We start from the raw sequence: 26,359 nt of genomic DNA, 5'->3' as shown, positions 1-26,359 counted from the left end.
CCAGCTGTGGTAATGAATTCCTTTGATTTTCATTCTCCGTGAAAAGGCAAAAGAAATGGGTTAAGATAATCATAAATACTAGAATTCTTTATTTTTTGGTTTTGCACTGATCATAATCTAGGAGAGATGTATTCTATAAAGGCAAAAGCACAAAAATATTAAAAGGAACACTGGTTTCAAAATCACTAGAATCTAATCCTGAAATTTGTTGTTTGAATTATTTGAAAATTTTTAAAAAGTCCAGAATTTACATTAAGAATGTTTGAAGGCAGTAATCAATAAAATGTAGATTTATTGTGTCAGTAAAACTTACATAACCATGCATAAATTGTTTTATAAGACCATAAGCCATAGGAACAGAATTAGGTCATTTGGCCTATTGGGTCTGCTCTGTCATTCATTCAGGGCTGATTTATTTTCCCTCTCAACTGCCTTCTCCCCATGACCTTCAACACCCTTATTAATTAACAACCTATCAAATTCTGCTTTAAATGTACCAAATGATTTTGCTTTTATAGCAGTCTGTGACAATTAATTCTATAGATTCATCACCATCAGGCCGAAGAAATTCTTCCTCATTTCTGTTCTAAAGGGACATTCCACTATTCCAAGGCTGTGCCCTCTGGTCCTAGACTCTCCCACTACTGGAAACATCCTCTCCATGTCCACTCTATCTAGGCCTTTCAATATACAGTAGGTTTCAATGAAATTCCCTCCACCCCCCCCCACCATTCTTCAAACTGCAGTGTGTAAAGGTCCAGAACCATACGTTAATCCTTTTATTCCCGAGATCATTATCATAAACCTTCATGGGATCCTGTCCAATGGCAGCACATCATTTCTTAGATATGGAACTCAAAATGCCTCACAACGCTCCAGGTGTGTTCTGACCCATGCCTTATAAAGCCTTAGAATCGTACCTTGCTTTTATATTCTAGTGCTCTCAATGAATGAGAAGACTGTATTTGTTAATATTATTTACCAACTCAACTGCAAGTTAACTTTTAGGGTATCCTACACTAGGACCACCAAGTCCCTTTGTACCTCTGATTTCTGAATTTGCTCCCCATTTAGAAAATTTTGTATGTTCATAAATTCCTTCTTCCAAAGTGCATGGCCATACACATCCCTACACTGTATTCCACCTGCCACTCCTTTGCCCATTCTCCTAATCTGTTCAAGTTCTTCTGCAGGTTCCTTGTTTCCTTGACACTACCTGTCCTCCAGCTATATTTGTATTATCGGCAAACTTGGCCACAAAGCCATCAATTCTATCATCCATTTCATTAACATATAATGTGAAAGGAAGCTGTCCCAACACCAACCCCTGCAGAATGCCACTAGTTATCAGCAGTACACCAAAAAAGCCCCCTTTATTTCCATTCTTTGCCTTCTGCCAGTCAGCCAATTTTCTATCTTTCCTGTAATATTGTGGGCTCTTATCTTGTTAAGCAACCTCATATGTGGCACATTGTCAAAGGCCTTCTGAAAATCCAAGTAATCAACATCATCCTTCTCTTCTTTGTCTGTCCTGCCTGTTATTCCCTCAAAGAATTTCAGCAGATCTGTCAGACAGAGTTCCCCTTAAGGAAACCATGCTGACTTTGCCCTATTTTATCATATGCTTCAAGTACTCCAAAATCTCATTGTTAATAATGGACTCTAACATCTTGTCAACTACTGAAGTTAAGCTAGCTGGCCTATAATATCCTGTATTTTGCCCCGCAACCCCTTTTATAAAGGAGTATATTTGTGATTTTCCATTCCTCTGGAACTATTCCAAAATTTAATGATTTTTGAAACATCATTACTAACGTCTTCACAATCTTTTCAGCTACCTCTTTCAAAACACTGGGGTGTAGTCTATCTGGTCCAAGTGACTTATCTACCTTCAGAGTCCAATGTTCCCTTAATTCTCTGATTTCCCACTAATTTCTGCTGTATTGTACACCCTCTCTTTTGCTTTTATGCTTTTTGATTTTCCTCATCGGCCATGGTTACCTCATCCTCCCTTCAGAAGGTTTCTTCTTCTTTGGGATCTGAATTACTCCCTGAAAGCAGCCATTGCTGCTTACCATAATCCTGCTAGTGTCCTTTTCCAATCAATTTTGGCTAGCTCCTCTCTTATTTCTGTAGTTACCTTTACTGTAAAAATGATACATCAGATAGAAACCGATAAAACCGAAGGCTTCTCACTCTCAATCTGCAGGGTGAATCTTTCATACTATGATCACATCCTTCTAAGGGTTCCTTTACCTTAAGCTCTCTAATCAAATCTAGTTTAATACAAAACACGCAATCAAGAATTGCCTTTTCCCCAGTGGGCTCAACTACTAGCTGCTCTAAAAAGCCACCTTATAGGCATTCTACAAATTCATTTTCTTGGGATCTCGCACCAACCTAATTTTCGCAAAGTACCTGCATATTGAAATCCCCCATGACCATCATGCAATTGCCCTTTTTACATGCCTTTTCTATTTCCCATTGTAATTTGTACCCCACATCCTGGCTATTGAATATATTTCCCATCAGGGCCTTTTAACCTTTGCAGTTTCTCAACTCTACCCACAAGGAATCTATATCTTGTGATTCTATCTCACTTCATTTGATTTCAACTTTTACCAACAAAGCTTCTTTCCACCACAACTCAGTGATGCCCTCAACGTCATACCTGCCACTTTCTAACTGCTCTTCAAGATCCTCTATTTTGTATATTGTGTGTATCTAAATATAATACCCCAGTCCTGTATTCACCACCGTTCTTTTTCGATTTTATTTCCATGTTGCCTGAGTTAAATTCTTACCTCTTCCTAAACCTTTTGTCTTACTCTTTATTCTGGAGACTTCTGTAACCTCTCCTGCTCTTTCCTTCGTTTTTACTTTATCCATACTTTTCCAAGCTGTTGAACCCACCACCACCCCTACTATTTAGTTTAGAATCCTATTAACATACCTAGTTATGTGATTCATTCGGTCTCTGGTCCCAGTATAGTTCAGGAGGAACCAGGCCCATACTGGTGCAAATGTCCCACAAATTGAAACTGTCTTCTCCCACACAAATCTTTGGGGCACGCATTTAACTCTGATTTTATTAACCATATACTAATTTGCACATTGGCGTACGTAACAATCCAACAATTAATATCCTTTTGGTTCTTTTTAATTTAGTCCCTTGCTGCTCAATTTAGCTCAAAATAACTTCTTTCCTTGTTTTTTCGTTGTTGGTGCCCTTGTGAACCATGACAAATGGATCTTTCTCCTTCCACTCCAAAATTCTCTGCAGGTCAGATGAGATGTTCCAAACCTGGGCACCAGGTAGACTACACAGCCTTTGGAACTCTTAATCCTTAGGATAGAGAATTGTGTCCTTTCCCCTAACTATACTATTCCCAATTACATCTACATTTTTCTTCTCTCCCTCCACATCCCTCTGAATGTTTCCCCGAGCCACTGTGCCATCCTTCCTTTTGCCCCCACATTCATCTTCACAGGGAGAACAACCCCAGACTTGTTGGGGCAAGCTCAAGATCTGAGGCTTCTTCAGCACTATTTCTTGGACTCCCAACCACCCACCTCACTTGTCCCTGGCTACAAACCAGATTTGAAATGTAACTGCTTCCTGAAAAACGTTGTTCAGGTTACTCCCTCCCTCTGTGATGCAGTGTTTAAAACTCAGATTCCAGGTCATCAGCTTTGAGCCTGAGTTTCTCGAACAACCAATACTCACTGCAGATGTGGTCATTAGGAAACACAATGGGTCCACCAGATCCCACATCTTATAACTACAATGCATCACCTGATCCTGCATCCCTTTTTCATTAGTCGTAATTTGGCATCTTTCCAGTTAACTATATAAAATAAATCCTTACCTGTTCTTTCCTGGTACTCATCTGTGCCTCCTTGCTGAAACCTCAGACCTTAGACTTCTACAATGGTCACTCTAAAGAGGCCTTCAGGACCTTGGCCTCTGCCTCTTCTCACCAAAGCTCATTACTGACTCTAACTCTGTCCACTCCAAAAGTGGCTGCTCCCATAATGGTGCTCCGCTAAAACCTCACTTCTTTTATTAGTCCAATTAAAACTCATATGTAATCAGACTTGCTTTATTTCAATGGTTCTCGCTTTTGCACAGACTTTGATTTTGATACTCCAAGCTGTTACTCCAAAAATTAAAATATGAACCATTTATCATCAAGAATTTAAGATAACTTTCTGGAATGTCATTAAAAGGAATGGGTATTTGCAGATATGTCTTTACTATGCCCCAAAGCACTTTAGTGCTAGAAATTAGTTACTAAGATGTTACATGTGGTTTAATGTAATTTATAGATTTTTTTGCATTATCTACTGTTTTTCAATATTATTTAAATTATTATTTAAAATTTGCTTTTATTAGCTTATTTATTGTATAGTTTAAAAACTGAAAGTTTTATAACAGGACCTCTCCAATAATCATGGAAACCACTAGGAAGGTACCAGTAATCCGCAAATCCCTGAAACCAGCAAGACCATTGCATCGTTTATCTACTGAGATAGGTAAGTGGCCTTGTTTATTGCCTTGGTAGAGCATATGAAATGCTCTATTTATTGCAACCACTATTCTACCAACATCTTATTTAAATAATTGTGTCAAAATAATTTGGTATATATGCAAAATCAATGTATGTAGGACATCAACAGCTGGCATTAATTCTATAAGATGCTGCTGGATAGTATGATCCTCACAATAAGAATTAAAGTCATAGAATCATACAGCACAGAACAAGCCTTTTGGCCCAACTGATACATGCTGACCAAGATGCCCATCCAAGCAAGCCCTATTTGTCTGCTTTTGGCCTATATCTTTCTGAACCTTTTCCATCCATGAACCTGTCCAAATTTCTTTTAAAAGTTCTTATTATACCTACCTCAAACACTTCCTCTGTATATTCCATATATATACTACCCTCTGTGTAAAAACAAATGTTGGGGAAAGAGACTGTGAATTCAACTTATCTATGGCAAACTTTTATAGGTACATCATGAAAGTGTACTTATTATGATGTTGAAAACTAATTGAAGGCTTTGGATGTGAATAACAATTGCAAATCACTCGTTGTGGAGACCCTGTCTACAATCTTACTAACCTTTGGAGTAAATCAGACGAGGTTTGGATTTCAAAAGATTCCCTCCCATCTGTTAACCATGTACCCAGCATGGTCAGCATAATATTGATAATGATTTGTCTTGATATTAATGTCTGAGAAGGCGAAGAAAACCTCATCAGGTGGTGACAAATATTTGCAGAACTGCCTGTTGGATTTGGTGCCAAGCTTAAACAGCAGCAGTTGGAACAGTTGCCCTAATCTCTCAATTTATTTTCTTAACAATGTATTTGCCAGAGATGTATACAAGATCTACCTGTGGCTTGTTTTAAGCAGGTAACTGATGTTGTCTTGTCCAGACCAACCAACCTAAATCATCTTTTCCACCAATGAGGTCAGTTCAAATGAGTCAGCTTTTAGATTTGCAACTCTGGCTGTTTTCCATTTATGTAAGGTGCCATTGACTGTGTGCATGTCCCATATAATGTAGGAGTGTCTGTCAATTTGAAACTTACCCTCTCTATTAATGCATGGCTGAACTGTAACCACGTTTTTTTCCCCTACATATGTGGACACGTAATGTGGGCACGTGGCCAAGTGGTTACGGCATTGGACTAGCGATCTGAAGGTCGCGAGTTTGAGCCCCAGCCGAGGCAGCATGTTGTGTCCTTGAGCAAGGCACTTAATCACACAGTGCTCTGCGATGACCCTGGTGCCATACTGTATCGGCCCTTGCCCTTCCCTTGGACGACATTGGTGTCATGGAGAGAGGAGACTTGCAGCATGGGCAACTGCCAGTCTTCCATACAACCTTGCCCAGGCCTGCACCCTGGAGAGTGAAGACTTTCCAGGCGCAAATCCATGGTCTCGCAAGACTAACGGATGCCTTTAATTAATTAATGTGCACACGATAGCTGGGTTATCACCACAGTATATGCAACCTGTAGCAATTCATTTTCCCTAATCTCTACTCACCTTTATGTAGGGTTGCAGGAGCTTTGAGGAAGCAACTGTACTGACTGTACAACTGTTAACTGCTGTTGTATCCTGGTACTTCTCTGATCCAAAGGTTCTTCAGAAGTCAAGAATAAGGCATAACACTTATGCTTAGAATTGTTTTATTAAGTTTTTCAAGAGTGGAAAATGAACAAGAAACAGGAGCTGAGAGAACAAAGAAAAGACAGGAAAAAAGCAGTCATAACTGTATCATACTCAGACTAGAGATAACAAAAAATTGATAACAATTAATCTATGATATAGCCAGATTCAAGTAACGTGACACCTGCTACTGAAAACTAAGAAGCTTCAAGAAAAATGCAGATACAGCCGTACCATATTAACTGAAAAGTTCACAAAAGAATTACATGCAATTACATAAGAATACAAGCACGCATTGGAATGTTAATCTACAAGAGATCTACAATCTACAATTCTACATCCAGTTGAAACCTCCTTGATTTTACAAAGGTGTAAATCACACATTTAGAATGTGGGCTGCAATGCTGAAGCTTTATGAGGCATTTGCCACATCGCACTTGGAATATTGTGAGTAGTTTTGGGCCCCTTATCTAGGAAAGGATATGAAGATCCAGAGAATGTTCACGAGAATGATCCCAGGAATGAAAGGTTTAACATTTGAGGACTGTTTGAGGGCCCTGTGTCTGCACTCACTGGAATTTAGAAAAGTGAGGGGGGGATCTCATTGAAACTTATTGAATATTGAAAGGTCTAGAAAGAGTGGACGTGGGATGCATGTTTCCTATAGTGGGGGAGTCTAGGACTAGATGGCACAGCCTCAGAATAGAAAGACACCCCTTCAACAAGAAATGAGGAGGAGTTTCTTTAGCCAGTTGGTGGTGAATCTGTGGAATTCATTACCACAGATAGCTGTGGAGGCCAAGTCATTGTGTATATTTAAAGCAGAGGTTGATAGGTTCTTGGTTAATAAGGGTGTCAAAGATTATGGAGAGAAGGCAAGAGAATGGGGTTTAAGGGTGGTAATAAATCTGCCATGATGGAATAGCAGAGCAGACTTGATGGGTGGAATGGCCTAATTCTGTTCCTTTGTCTTAAGGTCTTCATGGTCTAATCATTACATCTGAAAAATCAGAATCAGAAAAACTTGCAGTACCTGTGTTAAGTATAAAATAATTAAAATTTCACCCAAGTTATGAGGGTATTTATAGAATTATGCCATTGTCAGGTACATTGTCCATATGAGTAGGTGCACATATGTGAGTTTAAGCAGCTCTATTATTAACGTTCCTCATACATGTAATTAAGATATAAATTCTGATTAGGCAGATCAACGCAAATATTATGACTCAATATCAAGTAATCCCAGTTTCCTAGATTTAATTGGATCCGGTCAAAGAAATTCGATCCATCAGATTAATGTATCTTAGCTGCTTCTTTACAAATGTGTTCAGCCAATTCAGTTATGTGTAGTCTGGTCAGGTATATGAGTACAACACTCCTTGCCTATAACTGCATGTTCCCCCTTGATTGCTAAGAGAATATTTTAGAGAATTTTACAATTTTGGGGAATCATGTTGCAAATTGCAATTATTCTGTTGTTCCTCTCTGGAAGGCACTGATGGTGTCATTGCTTACTATTTCTAAACATTTCTAATCTCTTAGAGTTCTTGCAACACCATACCATAGGAATAAAATTGATGCAAAAGCATCTTTGCCTGAACTGTACCATTTATTTCCAAACATGGGATGTAAAGTAAAAAATTGTGTATGTCTCACAGCAGTAAAGATATAGCCAAATAACAAGAACCTAACCAATATTCTGGCAGGAAATATAAGCTCCATTTCTGCACATAAAATATGTATTCAGATACCTAAGATGCATCAGACTTTGATATAAAGCCATAAGAGTAGAATTAGGCCATTTAGCCCATTGAGTCCATTCTGCCATTGCATCATGGTTGATCCAATTTTCCTCTCAGCCCCAATCTCCTGCCTTCTCTCCATATCCTTTCATGCCTATCAACCTCTGCCTTAAATATCTGTAAAGACCTGGCCTCCACGGCTGCCTTTGGCAAAGAATTCCACAGATTCACCACTCTCTGGCTAAAGAAATTCCTCCCCATCCCTGTTCTAAAAGGACACTCCTTTATTGTGAGGCTATGTTCTCTGATCTTAGATTCTCCCACCATAGGAAACATTCTCTTGACGTCCACTCTATAAAGGCCTTTCATCATTTGATAGGTTTCAATGAGGTCACCCCTCATTCTTCAAAATTCTGGTGAATACAGGCCCAGAGCCATCAAATGTTCTCCATATGACAAGCCATTCAATCCTGGAATCATTTTCATGAACCCTCTTTGAACTCTCCAAAGTTTCAGCACATCCTTCCTAAGATAGGATAGGGGCCCAAACCTGCTCAGTATACTCCAAGTGAGGCCTCACCAGTGCTTTACAAAATTAAAGTTTCAACAGTACATCCGTACTTTTATATTTGAGTCCTCTTGAAATGAATGCTAGAATTGCATTTGCCTTCTTCACCTCAAACTCAACCTGCAAATTAACCTTTAGGTCCCTTTGCACCTTAGTTTGTTGTAATTTTGCTCTATTTAGGAAATAGTCAACCTTTTCATTTCTTCTGTCAAAATGCATTACCATACACTTCTGATGCTGAATTCCATATGCCATTTCTTTTTCTGTTCTCTTAATCTAAATCCTCCTGAAGCCTCCTTACTTCCTCAAAATTATCTGCTCCTCCACCCATCCTCATATCATCTGCAAACTTTTCAACAAAGCCATCAATTCCATCATCCAAATTATTGACATATAATGTAAAAAGAATCGGTCCCAAAACAGACCCCTGTGGAACACCACTGGTATCTGGCAACTAGCTAGAATAAGGATTAAACTGCTCTTTGGGAGAAAGTATTAAATTGCAGGAAGGTTATAAGCAGAAAGTAATGAGCAGGAACCGGGAAGAGACAATTGAGAGCTACCATGTAACATGGAGTCCTTTAAAGGCCAGCTGGTTAGAGTTCAGGACTAGATTGTTCTTGTGAAATGAAAGACAGGAATGACAAGCTTCAGAAACTTGAATTGCAGTATATTGTAATATTTGTCAAAAGTAAAGGGAAGCATATGTAAAATTTAGAAGGTTGAAACTGGACAAGACCCTTGAGGAATATAAAAGAAGCAGAAAGTACAATGAACTACAATAATTAGCAGTTAGTGCGATGCTATCACAGCTTGGGACATTAGAGTGTGGCATTCAATCCCAGTAATAGAAACATAGAAAACTGACAGCACAGTACAGGCCCTTCAGCCCACAATGCTCTGCCAAACATATACTTACTTTAGAATTACCTAAGATTACCCATAGCCCACTATTTTCTAAGCTCCATGTACCTATCCAGGAGTCTCTTAAAAGACCCTATCGTATCTGCTTCCACCACCATCGCTGGCAGCCCATTCCACGCACTCACCACTCTCTGCATAAAAAACCTACCCCTGACATCTCCTCTGTACCTACTGCAAAGCACCTTAAAACTGTGCCCTCTCATGTTAGCCATTTCAGCCCTGGGAAAAAGCCTCTGACTATCCACACGATCAATGCCTCTCACCCTTTCTATAGTTTCCACATCCTTCTTGTAGTGAGGTGACCAGAACTGAGTGCAGTACTCCAAGTGGGTCTGACCAGGATCCTATACAGCTGTAACATTACCTCTCGGCTCTTAAACTTAATCCCATGGTTGATGAAAACCGATGCAGCATATGGCTTCTTAACTACAGAGTCAACCTGCACAGCAGCTGTGAGTGTCCTATGGACTCAAACCCCAAGATCTCTCTGATCCTCCACACTGCCAAGAGTCTTACCATTAATACAATATTCTGCCATCATATTTGACCTACCAAAATGAACCACCTCACACTTATCTGGGTTGAACTTCATCTGCCACTTCTCAGCCCAGTTTTGCATTCTATCGATGTCCCACTGTAACGTCTGACAGCCCTCCACACTATCCACAACACCCCCAACCTTTGTGTCATCAGCAAATTTACTAATCCATCCCTCCATTTCCTCATCCAGGTCACTTATAAAAATCACGAAGAGTAAAGGTCCCAGAACAGATCCCTGAAGCACACCACTGGTCACCGACCTCCATGCAGAATATGACCCGTCTACAACTACTCTTTGCCTTCTGTGAACAAGCCAATTCTAGATTCACAAAGCAAGGTTCCCTTGGATCCCATGCCTCCTTACTTTCTCAATAAGCCTTGCATGGGGTAATTTATCAAATGCCTCACTGAAATCCATATACACTACATCTACTACTCTACCTTCATCAGTGTGTTTAGTCACATCCTCAAAAAATTCAATCAGGCTTGTAAGGCACAAGCTGCCTTTGACAAAGCCATGCTGACTACTACTAATCATATTATGCCTCTCCAAATGTTCATAAATCCTGCCTCTCCAAATGTTCATAAAACCACTGAAGTAAAATTCTCTGGTCTATAATTTCCTGGGCTATCTCTACTTCCTTTCTTGAATAAGGGAACAACACCTGCAACCCTCCAATCCTCCGGAACCTCTCCTGTCCCATTGATGATGTAAGGATCATTGCAGAGGCTCAGTAATCACCCCCCTTGCTTCCCACAGCAGCCTGGGGTACATCTTATCTGGTCCCGGAGACTTATCCAACTTGATGCTTTCCAAAAGTTCCAGTACATCCTCTTTATTAATGACTATATGCTCAAGCTTTTCAATCCACTGTAAGTCAACCCTACAATCCCAAGATCCTTTTCTGTAGCGAATACTGAAGCAGAGTATTCATTAAGTATCTCTGCTACCTCCTCCGGTTCCATTCACACTTTTCCACTGTCACACTTGATTGGTCCTATTCTCTCACGTCTTATCCTCTTGCTCTTCACATATATGTAGCCCCCCTGGCCACCCACAGGGTCGCTTGGCTCGCTGTAGTCTAGGGAAACAGCCTCGGCCCCGCCAAACTGGATAATTCGTTTGTGTGGATGCTGTGTGATGTATTCCACCCCGCCCAAATAACAGACAATACACCAGATGCAATTAAATGATTTACAGTTTATAGCTATTATTGGAACTATATAATTAAAAGAGAATAAAATATAAAAGGAAAATAAAAGGCGCCACACTTATCAAAGTTCAATCTCTTCGTGCACAAAAACCGTTGGAGCTCAAGGACCTTCTTCTTCACCCTGCGACCCCCTCGGACCACCTCGACCGGCCGCCTGGGACCAACAATGGTGGTTGACCAGACGCTCCACACGAGTCCGTCTCCGTCTCCTTGCCGAACGTCCCGCTGAGGGCCCGACCCCGTTAGCGGACTCACAGCACCTGGTCCATCCTCTGTCTCGCTCTCCCGCCTTCTCCCCCAAAACTCCGCGCATACAGTAGCTTCAAATAGACCAAAACCATAACAACTATCCCAATTGGTTAATAGCACTCTTTTATCACATACTAAAGCAAAAACAAACTGTTAGCGCAAACATTCTGAGCGTTTAACACAACAAAGCCGCATTCCCCAGATTATCATAACAAAGACGCCATTTTAATTAGCCTCCGCAGTAACATAAAAGTCGAAACCCCCTTACACATACTTACAGACTGCCTTGGGGTTTTCCTTAATCCTGCTCGCCAAGGCCTTTTTATGGCCCCTTCTGGCTCACTTAATTTCATTCTTAAACTCCTTCCTGCTAGCCTTATAATCTTATAGATCTCTATCATTACCTAGTTTTTTTGAACCTTTCGTAAGCTTTTCTTTTCTGCTTAACTAGATTTTCAACAGCATTTGTACGTCATGGTTCCTGTACCCTACCATCCTTTCCCTGTTTCATTGGAACGTACCTATGCTGAACCCCATGCAAAAATCCCCTTGTTGTCTGTAAGAACTCTGTATGTCCTCCCAATGGAATGTGTGTTTTTTTTTTTAGGTCCTCTGCTTTCCTCCCAGTCTAAAGGGAGGAAAATTATGTAGGTAAATTGTCCCGTGATTAGATTAGGGTTAAATTGGACTTTGTTGCAGAATGGGCAGGACTGGCGACTCAGTGTTCTGGGATTCTGTTATTTTAGATGTTAATAGAGTGGATGGGATTAAAGGAGGAGAGGTGGTATTACTAGTCAGTGAAAATGTCAGTGTTCAGACAGGACAGTACCTATTCAAATTTCTCTTAAGTGCTGAAATCGATCCTACATCCATTGGCAACCCATTCCACACTTCTCTAGTGAGGCTTTATGGGTAGAATTGAGGAATAAGAAATGTATGACCACATTAATGGGATTATATTACAGACCACACAACAGTACACAGGATTTAGAGGAGTAAATTTGTCGAGAGATTGCAGAATGTTGTAAGAAACATAAGGTTTTGATAGCAGGTGATTTTAACTTTCCACATATTGATTGGGACTCCCATGCCATAAAAGGACCTGATGGGAAAGAATTTGTCTCATGTGTTCAGGAAAGTTAATCAGTACATAGAAGTCCCAACTAGAGAGAATGCAATACTAGATCTCCTATTAGGGAATGAGACAGGGCAGGTGACAGAAGTTTGTGTACGGGAACACTTTGCATCTAGTGATCATTATGCCATTAGTTTTAAGGTACTTATGGTAAAAGATATTTCTGGTCTTTGAGTTAAGATTCTAAATTGGAGAAAGGCTAGTTTTGATGGTATCAGAAAAGATCTGGCAAGTGTCAATTGGGAAAGGTTTTCTGGCAAAGGTACACCTTCAAAAATGAAAATTTGGGAGTATAGAGTTTGTATGTTCAGTACGAATGAAAGGCAAGGATAACAGATGTAGGAAACCTTGGTTTTTGAGAGATATTGAGGTCCAGGTTAAGAAAAATAAGTAGGTGTATAACAGATATGGGCAGGCAGGAACAAATAAGGTACCTGAGTAAAAGAAATGTAAGAGAACACTGACGAAGGAAATCAGGGAGTTTAAAAGAAGGCTTGAGGTTCCACCAGCAGATAGGCTGAAGGAGAATCCTAAGGGTTTCTACAGATCTAATTAGAGCAAAAGGATTGCAAAGGACAAAATTGGTCCTCTGGAAGATCAGAATGGTAATCCATGTGCAGATATGAAAGAGATGGGGAGATCTTAAATGGATTTTTTGCATCTGTATTTATTTGGAAGACAGACACTATCTGTAGAAGTGAGGCAAAACAGCAGTAAGGCAGGCCATGGATCATATACATATTATAGAGGAGAAGGTGTTTGCTGTCAAAAAACAAATTAGAGTGGATAAATCCCCAGGCCTGACAATATGCTCCCTTGGACCCTGTGGAAGGTTAGTGCAGAAATTGCACGGGCCCTAGCTGAGATATTTAAAATATCCATAGGCACGGGTGAGGTGCCAGGGGATTGGTGGATAGCTAATGTTGTTCTGTTGTTTAAGAAAGGCTCTAAGAATAAGTCAGGAAATGATAGGCCAGTGACCCTGACATTAGTCATGGGAAAGTTATTGGAAGGTGTTCTAAGGGAATGGATATACAAGTATTTGGATAGGCAAAACTAATTAGGGATAGTCAACATGATTTTGTGTTTGATAGGTCATGTCTAACCAATCTTATAGACTTTTTTGAGTAAGTTACCAGGAAAGTTGGTGAAGACAAGGTGGTGGATATTATCTACATGGATTTTTGCAAGGCCTTTGGCTAAGTCCCACATGGGAGGTTGGTCAAGAAAGTTCAGAGGTAGTAATTTGGATTAGATGAGGTAGTAATTTGGATTAGACATTGGCTTTGTGGGAGAAGCCAAAGATTGGTAGTAGATAGTTACTTCTCTGATTGAAGGCCTTTGATGAGTGGTGTGTTACAGGAATCAGTACGTTTGTCTTTTGTTAGTCACCTGCATCAATGAACTGAATAATATAGTAAACTGGATCAGAAAATTTGCAGATGACATCAAGTTTGAGGGTATACTGGACAGCGAGGAAGACTAACAAAGTTGGCAGACAACTATGACGTTGTATTTTGGGAGGTCAAATGCAAGCAGAATTTGTCAAGGAAATGGCAGGATTCTTAGCAGTACTGGTGTACCTAGGATCTTGGGATTCAAGTTCTTTGTCTTCCTGGAAGTGATAACAAGTAGTAAATTGGTTTATTATTGTCACATGTGCTGAGGTACTGTGTAAAACTTGACTTACACACCATTCATACAGAACTATTCATTACAATAATAGATTGAGGTGATAGAATGTAAAACAGTAACTGAATAGTAATTACAAGTTTATACACTGGTAAAGAAGGCATGTGGCATTCTTGCCTTCCCAAGGTAGGGTATTGACTATAAAAGTTGGGGGGTCATGTTGCAGCTATGTAAAACTCTAGTTCGGCCACATTGGAGTATTGTGGACAGTTCTCGTCTCCACACAGCAGAAAGGATGTGCAGAAGAGGATGTTGCCTAGAGTGAAGTATATTAGCTATAATGTGAGGTTGGCTAAATTTGGATTATTTTCTTTGGAGCATTGGAAGTTAAGGAGCAACCTAATAGAAAAAATACAACGTTATGAGAGGTGTATAAAGGGTAGATACAATCTTTGTCTCAGTGTGGAAATGTCAAATGCTGGAGGGAATAAGTTCATGGAGAGAAGGGGAAAGATTAAAGATTTGCAAGACAAGTTTTTACTTCAGACTAGACAATGTGGTGACCTATTGGGGCACCCTTTGAGAGAAGGGTAGTGCAGTCTGATGTGACCAGAATGAACGTTAAATTTTCCTGAATGCTATTGGTATCACTTTGCTTTGGAAACTGAAGTAGAAAACCTCAGTTTATTAAAGAAGAACAATGCATAGTAAAGCAAATATAGCTCCTCCTCATTTAACGAAGGACACTTTCGATGGCATCATTTCTGGTTTATCTGCCACCCTTGTGCCTCTCCTCATCATTCTGGAGACGTGCAGTCCTTTCATCTCTTTCATCTCCCCCATTTCTTCATCTCTTCTGCTGTTTGTTGTTTGTCTCTGATCCTGGAGATATGCATGCCTCTTCTCCTCTGTCTCTTCTTCTCTCATCTTTTTTTGTCTTGACTCTTTGATCCTGGAGTCGTGCGGCCCTGGCCTCATCCGATTCTTATTCTCTCCCTCTCTTTGCTGCTTCCCAACGATGTTTGGCGTCATCTCGCGACCATAATGTCCCCTTCCCTTTCCATGCGGCATAATTAGGCTGACCTTTTTTTTTAACCCTAACGGTGGATAGAAGATACGAAGCAGTAACACCAAAGCCTCCAGGATGCTGATTATTCTTGATGATGTAGTTGGCACTCTCCTAAATGGACGTGATATAGTCCCCACTGTCCTTCGACTGCAGCAAAGGGTTTGATGGGTGTTTCAAAGTACGTCATTACAATAAGATTTAATTATCCCTTATTGATGGGTGGCAGTTAGATGTGTCCCAATCCTGCACATGCTGATGGTGATTAGCAGAATGTGACCCCTGGAAATAGAGCTGCCCTGCCCTTTTGCTTCGTTAGGTGTCGCTGCTGAGGCTGGCCATGTGCATGCGTCGGGCTGTTGCGTCCCGATTTCCATGATGGCAGATCAGTTCTCAGGTGAAAGCGAGCCTGTTAATTTTGGCGAATGAGCAATTTTCTTCGAATATATAACCCTGAACTTTGCCTGCATTCTGTAAGTTAGCGCATTTTAATTTGATTTAGCCAAAAAAAAGTGCCGCAGTAATGCACCGTTTGTGCTAATTGGAGGTCACAAACAGACAGACAGAGCATGGGAGTTTTAGTAGTATATAGATAGAGAGTGGTAAAACGTAGTAGCAGGGATGTGGTAGATGTAGATACAGTCACAACATTTAAGGGGCATTTAGATAGACACATGAACAGGCAAGGAAAAGGAGGATTTATACAATAGTTGGTTGGTGGAATTCGATTGGTGTCATGTTCAGTTTAGACCTGGATTGCCTGTTTTGTGTTACATTGTTCTACATTTTATTTCATTTGCCAATTGATCTTTTGCATGGAAGTAAGCAAACATTTAATTATTTGCATTTTATTAATTATACCATTAACTGGAGGGAGGAGAAGATGGCAGCGCGACACAGCGCGCGCGGCCGTTCCGAATGATATCATATGTGTTAACTAGGATGCTGTGCACAATCCTCATTTGATGGAGACAGCCGTGAGAAGCACGGAGGATCACCTGGAGAAACTAATGAAATGCCCGCTTCGCTGCCGCTGCTACTGTGCGATTGAGAATCTCCGGAGGGGAAGGCCCCAAATCCTCGGCTTTGCCTATTGCCTGTTGCCGGGGCTGGGGTCAAAGTGCTCGGTGCTCCGTGTTGGAGAGCTGGTCGGAGGCTCGGAGTTTTCAGACAGACTCGGAGTTGGACTGTGGTCAGATGCTTCCAGGATGCTGCATCGGCAAGTTTGCAGCACTGGAGGTTCACCATCTGCGTGAGATGATAGGACTTTCGAGAGACTTTGAGACTTTTTACCGTGCCCATGGTCTGTTCTTTATCAAATTACGGTATTGCTTTGCACTGTTGTAACTATATGTTAGAATTATGTGGTTTTTGTCAGTTTTTCAGTTGGTTTGTCATGTGTTTCTGTGATATCATTCTGGAGAAACATTGTATCATTTCTTAATGCATGCATTACTAAATGACAATAAAAGAGGACTGCATGTCCTCATAGTCTAATCTAATCTAATTAATTTTTAATTTCTCTTCCACCAGATTCTACAATATGTGTTGATTACTTTCCACCGCTTTTACATCAAAATGACGTTTCATGGAACGAAGAGAACTGGGTAGGATTAATTCCATGCTGATGTGTGTTCTAACCAGGTGTTAGATTGCTTCAGATTAAAAATATTGAAGACGAGGATGCTGAGTTTTTCTTCTAAACGAGATGAAGCTTTGTGTTATAAACAAGATAAAACCATATCATCATTTTTCATTTATACAGTGTAATTAACATACACAATATTTCAACAACAGGAATTCTGCAGATGCTGGAAATTCAAACAACACACATCAAAGTTGCTGGTGAACGCAGCAGGCCAGGCAGCATCTGTAGGAAGAGGTGCAGTCGACGTTTCAGGCCGAGACCCTTCGTCAGGACTAACTGAAGGAAGAGTGAGTAAGGGATTTACTAACTGAAGGAAGAGTGAGTAAGGGATTTAAGGGAGTAATCCCTTACTCACTCTTCCTTCAGTTAGTCCTGACGAAGGGTCTCGGCCTGAAACGTCGACTGCACCTCTTCCTACAGATGCTACCTGGCCTGCTGCGTTCACCAGCAACTTTGATGTGTGATACACAATATTTCCTTGAGTTTCAAAAATATAAGTAAGGAAATAATATATTGGTGACTGAAAAGTTAGAATCATAGAACACTACAGCATAGAAGCAGGCCCTTTAGCCCAATAAGTCTGTGTTGAACCATTAATCTGCCTAGTCCCATTGACCTGCTACCAAACAATAGCCCTCAACATCCCTCTCATTTATGTACCTATCCAAATCAACCCCAAATCCACCACTTACACTGGCAGCTCGTTCTACATTTATACCGCCCTCTGAGTGAAGAAGTTCCCTCTCCATGTTCCCCTTAAACATTTCACCTTTCACCCTTAATCCATGACCTCTAGATCCAGTCTTACCCAAACTCAGTGGAAAATGCCTGCTTGCATTTACCCTTTCTATACTTCTCGTAGTTTTGTATACCTCTATAAAATCTTCCCTCAATCTTCTATGTTCTAGGGAATAAATACCTAACTTATTCAACCTTTCTTTATAATTTACAGCAATTTACAACATCCTTGTAAATTTTCTCTGCAATCTTTCAATCTTATTTACATCTTTCCTGTAGGTAGGTGACCAAAACTGCATAATACCCCAAATTAGGCCTCACCATTTCAAGATAATATTCCAACTCATATGCTCAGTACATTGTTTTATGAAGTCCAATGTGCTAAAAGCTTTCTTTATGACCCTATTTACCCGTGATGCCACTTTCAAGGAATTAGAAATCTGTATTCACAGATCTCTCTGTTCTACTGCTCTCCTCAGTGCCTTAATATTCATCGTGTAAGACTTAACCTGGTTTGACCTCCCAAAGCGCAACACTTCACAGTTGTCTGCATTAAATTCCATCTGCCATTTTTTTCAGCCCATTTTTCTAGCTGGTCCAGATTCTGCTACAAGCTTAGATAGTATTCCTCGTTGTCCACTACACCCCCAATCCTGCTGTCATTTGCAAATTTACTGATCCAGTTTACCACATTGTCATCCAAATGGAACAGACCTAGCACCTATCCCTGCAGCATACCACCAGTCACAGGCCTCCAGTCAGAGAAGCAACCACATTGGAGGCTTCTTTGATGAAGCCAATATTTAATCCATTTTACTAGCTTATCTTGAATGCTAAGTGACTGAACCTTATTGATCAACCTCCCATATGGGACTTTGTCAACGCCCTTGCTAAAGTCCATGTAGACAACACTACTGTTTTAGTTTTATCATCTTTCCAGGAAACTTCCTCAAAAAAGATTGGTTAGTCATCACTTAACACACACAAAGCCATGTTGACTATCCCTAAACAGTCCCTTATATACTTATATATTGGGCCCCTTAGAATACTTTCCAGTAACTTTCCCACTACTGATATCAGGCCCACCAGCCTATAATTTCCTCTCTTATTCTTAGAGCCTTTTTCGATTTAAGATGGCCCTGGTGAAGCACAGCAATGTCTTGCCGGCAGCAAATAAAACTACTAATTACTTTATTAATCACATTTTTTTTCTTGAAAACTATCACTGCAATCAATAGCCTGTAATTTCCCTTTTGGAGCTGAGCTTTAGAATTGCCTGTACAACCCTGCATTTTTGTGCTGTGAACTGAAATCTCAAAAGTGCAGGACAGTTGCAGCATAGCGTGCACAGGCAGAGTTAAAGTTGCAGGGCCTGGGCCCAAGAGTGAGGAACAAGCCAATGTTTGACTGATTTAATCACCAGGCCACATTGGAAGGGTTGGACATGGGCTGATTCAAGGTGGTGGATTCAACTGGCCTGTGTCTGAGAGCAAGGAACGACCTACTGTTTGGCTGATTTGATTGCCAGGCCAGATTGAAAAGGTCAGGGTTTCAGAGTCGGTGTTCATCTCGCTGCTTGCTGAGGTTTATTTGTTTCTGCACTAAACTGAGGCTGTGGCCTGCAGCTAATGGGCTCCTAGATCAGCTACTGTAATGACTGGCTTCATGGCTGTGAACTCACTTTCATGAACTTCAGCTCTGAATGTTACTTGCTTACTTTTATTGTTTGCACGATTTATTTTTATCTGTGTGTTGGGTGTTTGACAGTCTACTTTTGTTAATGGGCTCTATTGAAATTCTTTGTTTTGTGTCTGCCTCTAAGGAGACAACACTCAAGGTTGTATATAGTATACATAGTTTGATGATTAAATGAACTTTGAACTTTAAACAACAGAACAACCGTAACTGCCCTCCAATCCACCAGCACTTCACCCATGGCTAAGATGTTTTAACTGTCTCTGCTGGTGCCTCTGCAATTTCTGCACTCACCTCCCACAGGATACGAGGAGCACCTTGTCAGGCCCTAGTGTTTTAATTTGCCTGAAGACAGCAAACAGTTCCTCCTCTGCAATCTGTATAGGTTCCATGAACGCATTGCTGTATTTCCTCACATCTATAGACTTTGTGTCTGTCTCACGAGCAAATACAGATGAAAAAAAACGTTTAAAATTTTCCCCATCTCTTTTGGCTCTGATCTTCCAGAGTACCAATTTTATTCCTTGCTATTCTTTTGTTGTTAAAACAACTGTAGAAGCTATTAGAATCCTTTTTCACCTTGTCTTCTAGAGCGATCCAATGCCATCTTTTAGCACCCCCCCCCCCCCGATTTCCTTCTTAAGTGTTCTCTTCCACTTGTTATATTCCTCAAATACCTTATTTCTTCCTGCCTGCTATGCACCTCCTTATTTTTCTTAACCAGGGCATCAATATCTTGAAAACAATGGTCCCATAAATTTATTATCCTTGCGTTTTACTTTGACAGAAACATAAAAACTTAGTACTCTCAAAATTTCACCTTTACAAGCTTCCCATTTGCTAAGTACACCTTTGCTAGAAAACAACTTATCTCAATCCACACTTGACAGATACTTCCTGGCCATCAAAATTGGCCTTTCTCCAATTTCAGGTTTATTATCACCGGCATGTGACATGAAATTTGTTAACTTAGCAGCAGCAGTTCAATGCAATACATAATCTAGCAGAGAGAGAAAAAATAATAAATAAAATAAAACATAGTAATAAATAAACAAGTAAATCAATTATGTATATTGAATAGATTATTAAAAAATGTGCAAAGACAGAAATACTATCTGGACCTGAGGACCAGACCAATACTTTTCCAAACTTATCATAATGACGTTATGATCACAAAGTGTTACCCTACACAGACTTCGCTGCCCTGTCGTATTCCCTTCTCGGAGATCTAGTATCGCACTCTCTCAAATTGGGACTTCTATGTACTGATTAAAGAAATTTTTCTGACCAGGTTTGACAAACTCTTTCCCATTGGAGTCCAGTTAATATATGGAAAATTAAAACACCTACTATCACAACCTTATATTTCTTGCAACACTTTTTGATCTGTCTACAAATTTGAATTGAAGAGATTGTCTGAGCATTGTCAGTTCAGTAATAATGGGCTTAATGCTGCACTGAGAGATCAATTAGTTTCTGGAATCTTAAAGCATTCGGAAATGGCTCTTAACTAAAGCACAATTTACTTTTAAAAGAACCATTGAAATTACTGTATCAATAGAAACACCAGACAGAGACTCATTTGAGTTGCAGTCAGGAATGAAAGTGAGTGTGAATATAATTTCAATGTCTGAACAGAAACTGGCCTGGCTGAATAAATGGTATTACCATTGTGGCAGGGGCTCACACACACCAGTTTAATGCAGATTTAAGAATGAAACTTGCAGAAAGTGCACCAAAGTAGGACACATACAAATAACATGTCAGGCTGAAAAAAAAAGCAGACTGCATAGGGAAATGATAAAGATAAAAATTCAAACTACATTTTCAAAAAGAGCACTAATGTGTATGTAGTTGGTGAAAAATCTGATAACGAGAGTGACACAAAAATGTGTAGCTTTGAGGTTTATAGTGTGAGAATTAACAATAGAAAAGCAATATGGCTAACACCAAAAGTGAATGGCAAATTAATTAAAATGGAATTAGACACTGGTTCAGTCATTCCACAACATTACCAGTTGAGAGACATTTGAAAGATACTGAACTGAAGCCCGCAGATATCCAACTAAGAACTTATACTGGAGAAAATTCCTGTGGGAATGATATTCGTAACAGTTAAATACAACAACCAACAAGCCACGTTGATCTTCTATGTGGTAAAAAAAAACAAGAGGACCAGCATTGTGATTGGCTGAGACAACTACAACTTGATTGGAATCCTTCCACTATTTGCATGTGACATCTCTTGCAATGAAGCCAACTGAAATCAAATTAAGAAATGTACTGGATGATGCCATAGCTGTCTCCAAACTGAACACCATGAATCATTGCCGAACAGAGGATAAACAGGTGTTGGTGCCAACCTTTGTGCCTCTATTTGGAAAGCATATTGGACCAAGTAAGGAAGATGCTGCTCAGAGAAAGCATGAAAGTGACCAAAGCAGTCATCTGACTATAACAGTTTTTGTAGGCAACATGTCTGAAAAAACTTCTGATATGTTAATCAGGCAGTTACTTGTGAAACGTGGCTTCGTTTTAAGCTGGAAGAGAGTTCAAGGAGCCTCATGAAAGTTGCAAGCATTTAGATTTTGTGTGTATAAAGAACCAGAGTCTATTCTGTGTGCATTAAAATTATTGCATGAACTTCAAGTGGGAGACCAAAAACCTGCTGGTGAAAGACCAAAGCCCAGATGGATGAATGGAAGGTAAAAAAGAAAAGAATCAGTGGAGTTATGAAAACAGAGGATTTACCAGATGATGTTGTATGTTGTATTTATGGAATCCAAGAGGAGAGATCAGATCATAAACGGAGCAAAAGAAGGATTAACAGGATAATAGCCCAGTGCACTAAATGCACCTTCCCAAGATCTAGATGCAGAAACTAGAAGAAAAAGGATGGAGAAGAAAGGTGTCCAGAGCTGTCAGAACCATTTCCTGAAGTCTCAGAGTCAACTCCCACAACCACTATTTAAAAACCCCAGAATCTGAGATTGCTTTTACAGTCACAAGTCTCGCCTGCCAAGCAGAGTGATCCCCCTTGTCAGTAAAGACGTTATCCCACAAGAGTAGGGAATCCTCCCTAGCGATTTATTATTTAGGCCCCAATGGAGACAATCAAAAATTTACTATGTTGTGGGGATGTCTGTATATAGTAGTTGTATATTGTGTATATAGTTGAGATGCATTCTCTATTGAGCTAGAGTTTATAGCTTTGCTTGATTAAACATTCTTACTTGCTTAAATAACTAATTATAGGTTATATGTAAAATACATGAATTGTAAACATCATCACGCTACCATCTGATACATGTATGCCTGCTTAAAGTAAACACGAAGTCAGTTGCATATTTCAGATGCGCGTGTCTTCCTCTGAATTAGCTTAATGTTTTGAAGTTACAAAACATGGCAGAATGTTCCATTTGAGGACAGGCATATTTTCCTGTGTAGATGTTGGGTAGTTCACAATAGTTTTCACCATCTAAACCAGTCACTCAATCCGGAAACAATGTAGCTACTCACGACCTTCTCTTGACCCATGGTGAGTATGTGTCTTTTTTTCTTGTGAGGTTCGGGAAGTCCACTGTGCAGAACACTGCTGTATTTTCCTGATCTAGGAAAGCATAAGTACAGTGCCTATAAAAAGTATTCACCCCCTCCCCCAAAGTTTTCATGTTTTATTGTTTTACAACATTGGATCACAGTGGATTTAATTTGGCTTTTTTGACATTGATCAACAGAAAAATACTCATTTTGTGTCAAAATAAAAACTTTTCTCTACAAAGTGATCTAAATTAATTACAAATATAAAACACCAAATAATTGATTGCATAAGTATTTCCCCACTTTAAGTCAGTATTTAGTTGTTGCACCTTCGGAAGCAATTATAGCATTGAGTGTGTGTGGCAAGGTCTCTATCAGATTTGCTCATCTGGGCACTGTAATTTTTTCCCATTCTTCTTTACAAAACTGCTCAAGCTCTGCCAGATTGCATAGGGATTGTGAGTGAACAGCCCTTTTCAAGTCCAGCCACAAATTCTCAATTGGATTGAGGTTTGGACTTTGACTTGGGCACTCCAGGATGTTAACTTTGTTGCTTATAAATCATTCCTGTGTAGCTTTGGCTTTATGCTTGGGGTCATTGTCTTGCTAGAAAACAAATTTTCTCCTAAGTCACAGTTCTCTTTCAGACAGTATCAGGTTTTCTTCCAGGATTTCCCTGTATTTTACTGGATTCATTTTACCCTCTAACTTCACAAGTCTTCCAGGATTTGCCGCAGTGAAACATCCCCACAGGATGATTTAGCCATACCATGCTTCACAATAGGAATGGTGTGTTTCTTATGATGTGTGGTGTTTAGCTTATGCCAAACATAGCATTTAGTCAGATGGTTTCATCAGACCATGGATCTTTCTTCCAGCTGACTTCAGAGGCTCCCACATGCCTTATGACAAACTCTTGCTGAGATTTCATGTGAGTGTTTTTCAACAGTGCTTTTTCTTTGCCACTCTCCCATAAAGCTGCGACTGGTGAAGCACTCGGGCAACAGTTGTATGTGCAGTCTCCCATCTCAGCCACTGAAGCTTGAAACTCCTCTAGAATTGTCATAGGTCTCTTGGTGGCCTCTCTCACTTGTCCCTTTCTTGCACAGTCACTCAGTTTTTGAGGACAGCTTGCTCTAGGCAGATTTACAGCTTTACCATATTCTTTCCATTGCTTGATGATCGACTTAACTATACTCCAAGGAATATTCAGTGACTTAGAAATTTTCTTGTATCCATCTCCTGACTTGTGCTTTTCAATAATCTTTTCACAGAGTTGCTTAGAGTGTTCTTTTGTCTTCATGGTGTAGTTTTTTTCCAGAATACTGGCTCACAAGCAGTTGGACCTACCAGATACAGGTGAGTTTTTGCTACAATCAATTGAAACACCTCAACTGCACAGAGGTCTCTAAAAACAGATCTCCATTTAGTTAATTATGTGACTTCTAAAACCAATTGGCTGCACCAGTGATGATTTGGTGTGTCATATTAAAGGGTGAATACTTAAGCAATCATTTATTTTGTGTTTTATATTTGCAATTAATTTAGATCATTTTTTAGAGATCTGTTTTCACTTTGACACAAAGGACATTTTTTCTGTTGATCAGTGTCAAAAAAGCCAAATTAAATCTACTGTGATTCAGTGTTGTAAAACAATAAAACATGAAAACTTCCAAGGGGAAGGGGGTGGTGAACACTTTTTATAGGCACTGTAACCACTGTCTTGTTACCCTTCTTAGACTTCACTTGTACTGGAACTGTGGGAAGTTTGCAGTCATGATCACCAGCCGCTGTAAGACCATTAGACTCCAGGGCACTACTCACTGCTATTTCTGATTCTTTCACGGTTTGTTTTGATTCTGCACCCTTTTTGTTAAAGTGAATATGACGTATGCTGAGATGCTTGCCACCTTTACTTTGCATGAAAGACACTCCCTGTAGTCCTTGCAGGTATGTCCTGTCAAAGTCAGGTTTATTCATACATGTACAGGTATAATAAGAAATTTAGTTGTAACAGCATCACAGACACAAACATTAGAGACAAATCATTCACAAGCAAAACACAAATTAAGTATAAATTACGCAATAAAGAACTAAATTAGAACAAAAATACTGCTGGATATTTAACTGCTAGTACAATTTACCAGGAACCTCTTAGAATCCTAGGTTCATGGAGCAGGTCCTCCAGCTCACTAAGATCATGCTGACCCATTTATACTATTCCTACATTCAGAAACCACAGAAAAACTACAGCACAGAAACAGGCCTTTTGGCCCTTCTTGGCTGTGCCGAACCATTTTCTGCCGAGTCCCACTGACCTGCACACGGACCATATCCCTCCATACACCTCCCATCTATGTATCTGTCCAATTTATTCTTAAATGTTAAAAAAGAACCCGCTAATCCTGTGTTTTATTATTATAATTCAAAATTCAAAGTACATTTATTCTCCAAGTATGTATACATTATACAACATTGATTCATCTCCTAACAGGCAGCCAAAAACAAGGAAACCTAAAAGAAACCATAAAAATCACCTGCAAAATGCTAGAGCAACTCAGCAGGCAGGCAGCATCTATGGAAAGGAGGACAGTTGATGTTTGGGGCCAAAACCCTTCGCCAGAACTGGAGATAAAAAGATGAGTCAGGGTACTAGACAAAAGAAAGATGAGTCCCTGGTTCCTCATCCTTTTTATCTCCAATCCTGCCAAAGAGTCTTGGCCCAAAACATCAACTGTACTCCTTTCCATAAATGCTGCCTGGCCTGCTGGGTTCCTCCAGATTTTGTGTGTGTTACTTGGATTTCCAGCATCTGCAGATTTTCTTTTATTTGTCATCAAGCTCTCCAATGTGCAAAGAAAAGGAAAAAAAAAACATCATGCAAACAATAACCACAAGAAATAGCTTTCTGAACTGAGATCCCAAAGAAAGTTAGAGACCCATAGATCAGTGCACAACCAAGTAAACATCGCAGAGCAGTGAGCTGAACTGTCCTGGCCCTTGCCTTGGGCCTTGACACCCTGACTTTTTCGATCTGGCCTGCTACTTAAATTGTTGTCCACACATCAGTTTCAGTTGCTTCAATATGCTCTGGGGCCTGGACCCCACCGTGTCGATTCAGTCTGTACCCAACCTTTTCAATTTGGCACATATTTAAATTGGTTGAATCTCGGGTCTTCCTTGCTCTCGGCAATGAGCCAGCTGTCTCACCTCGCCTCAGTTCTGCCACATTGAATTGCTTCCAAATCCAAAGGGAGGTTACAGACTTGCTTGCGATGATTGTTTATCAGAAAAAGAATGATTAACAAAGTATCTAGTTGTTCTCCTTGTTCATCAGCTACCAGCCAGAAGTTGCTGAGATTCTCCAGTGCCATCTTAAATTGGAATTCTCCCATATTTTCAGCAATTACCCCAAATTCTTCTACTGACAAGGAGAAATTTATTACAGCCAATTAATCTACCAACCTGCACACCTTTATGACGTGA

General features: G+C 40.0%; 1 protein-coding gene across 2 annotated transcripts in view; it reads left to right on the top strand.

Annotated features, from left to right (window-relative positions):
* The window catches only part of gra (granulito), a 120,639-nt gene that overhangs the window by 18,019 nt on the left and 76,261 nt on the right, over positions 1 to 26,359 (top strand). For both annotated transcript variants that reach the window (XM_072262412.1, XM_072262501.1), the window contains 2 exons: positions 4,439 to 4,536; positions 16,786 to 16,859. In XM_072262412.1, the coding sequence (XP_072118513.1) occupies positions 4,455 to 4,536; positions 16,786 to 16,859 (156 nt within the window). In that variant the 5' untranslated portion in view covers positions 4,439 to 4,454. The remainder of the gene's footprint in view (positions 1 to 4,438; positions 4,537 to 16,785; positions 16,860 to 26,359) is intronic.

The sequence above is a fragment of the Mobula birostris genome, chromosome 1, assembly GCF_030028105.1.
Source record: "Mobula birostris isolate sMobBir1 chromosome 1, sMobBir1.hap1, whole genome shotgun sequence".
In the NCBI taxonomy this organism is placed as follows: Eukaryota; Metazoa; Chordata; class Chondrichthyes; order Myliobatiformes; family Myliobatidae; genus Mobula; species Mobula birostris.
This window is presented reverse-complemented; position numbering and strand designations above follow the sequence as displayed.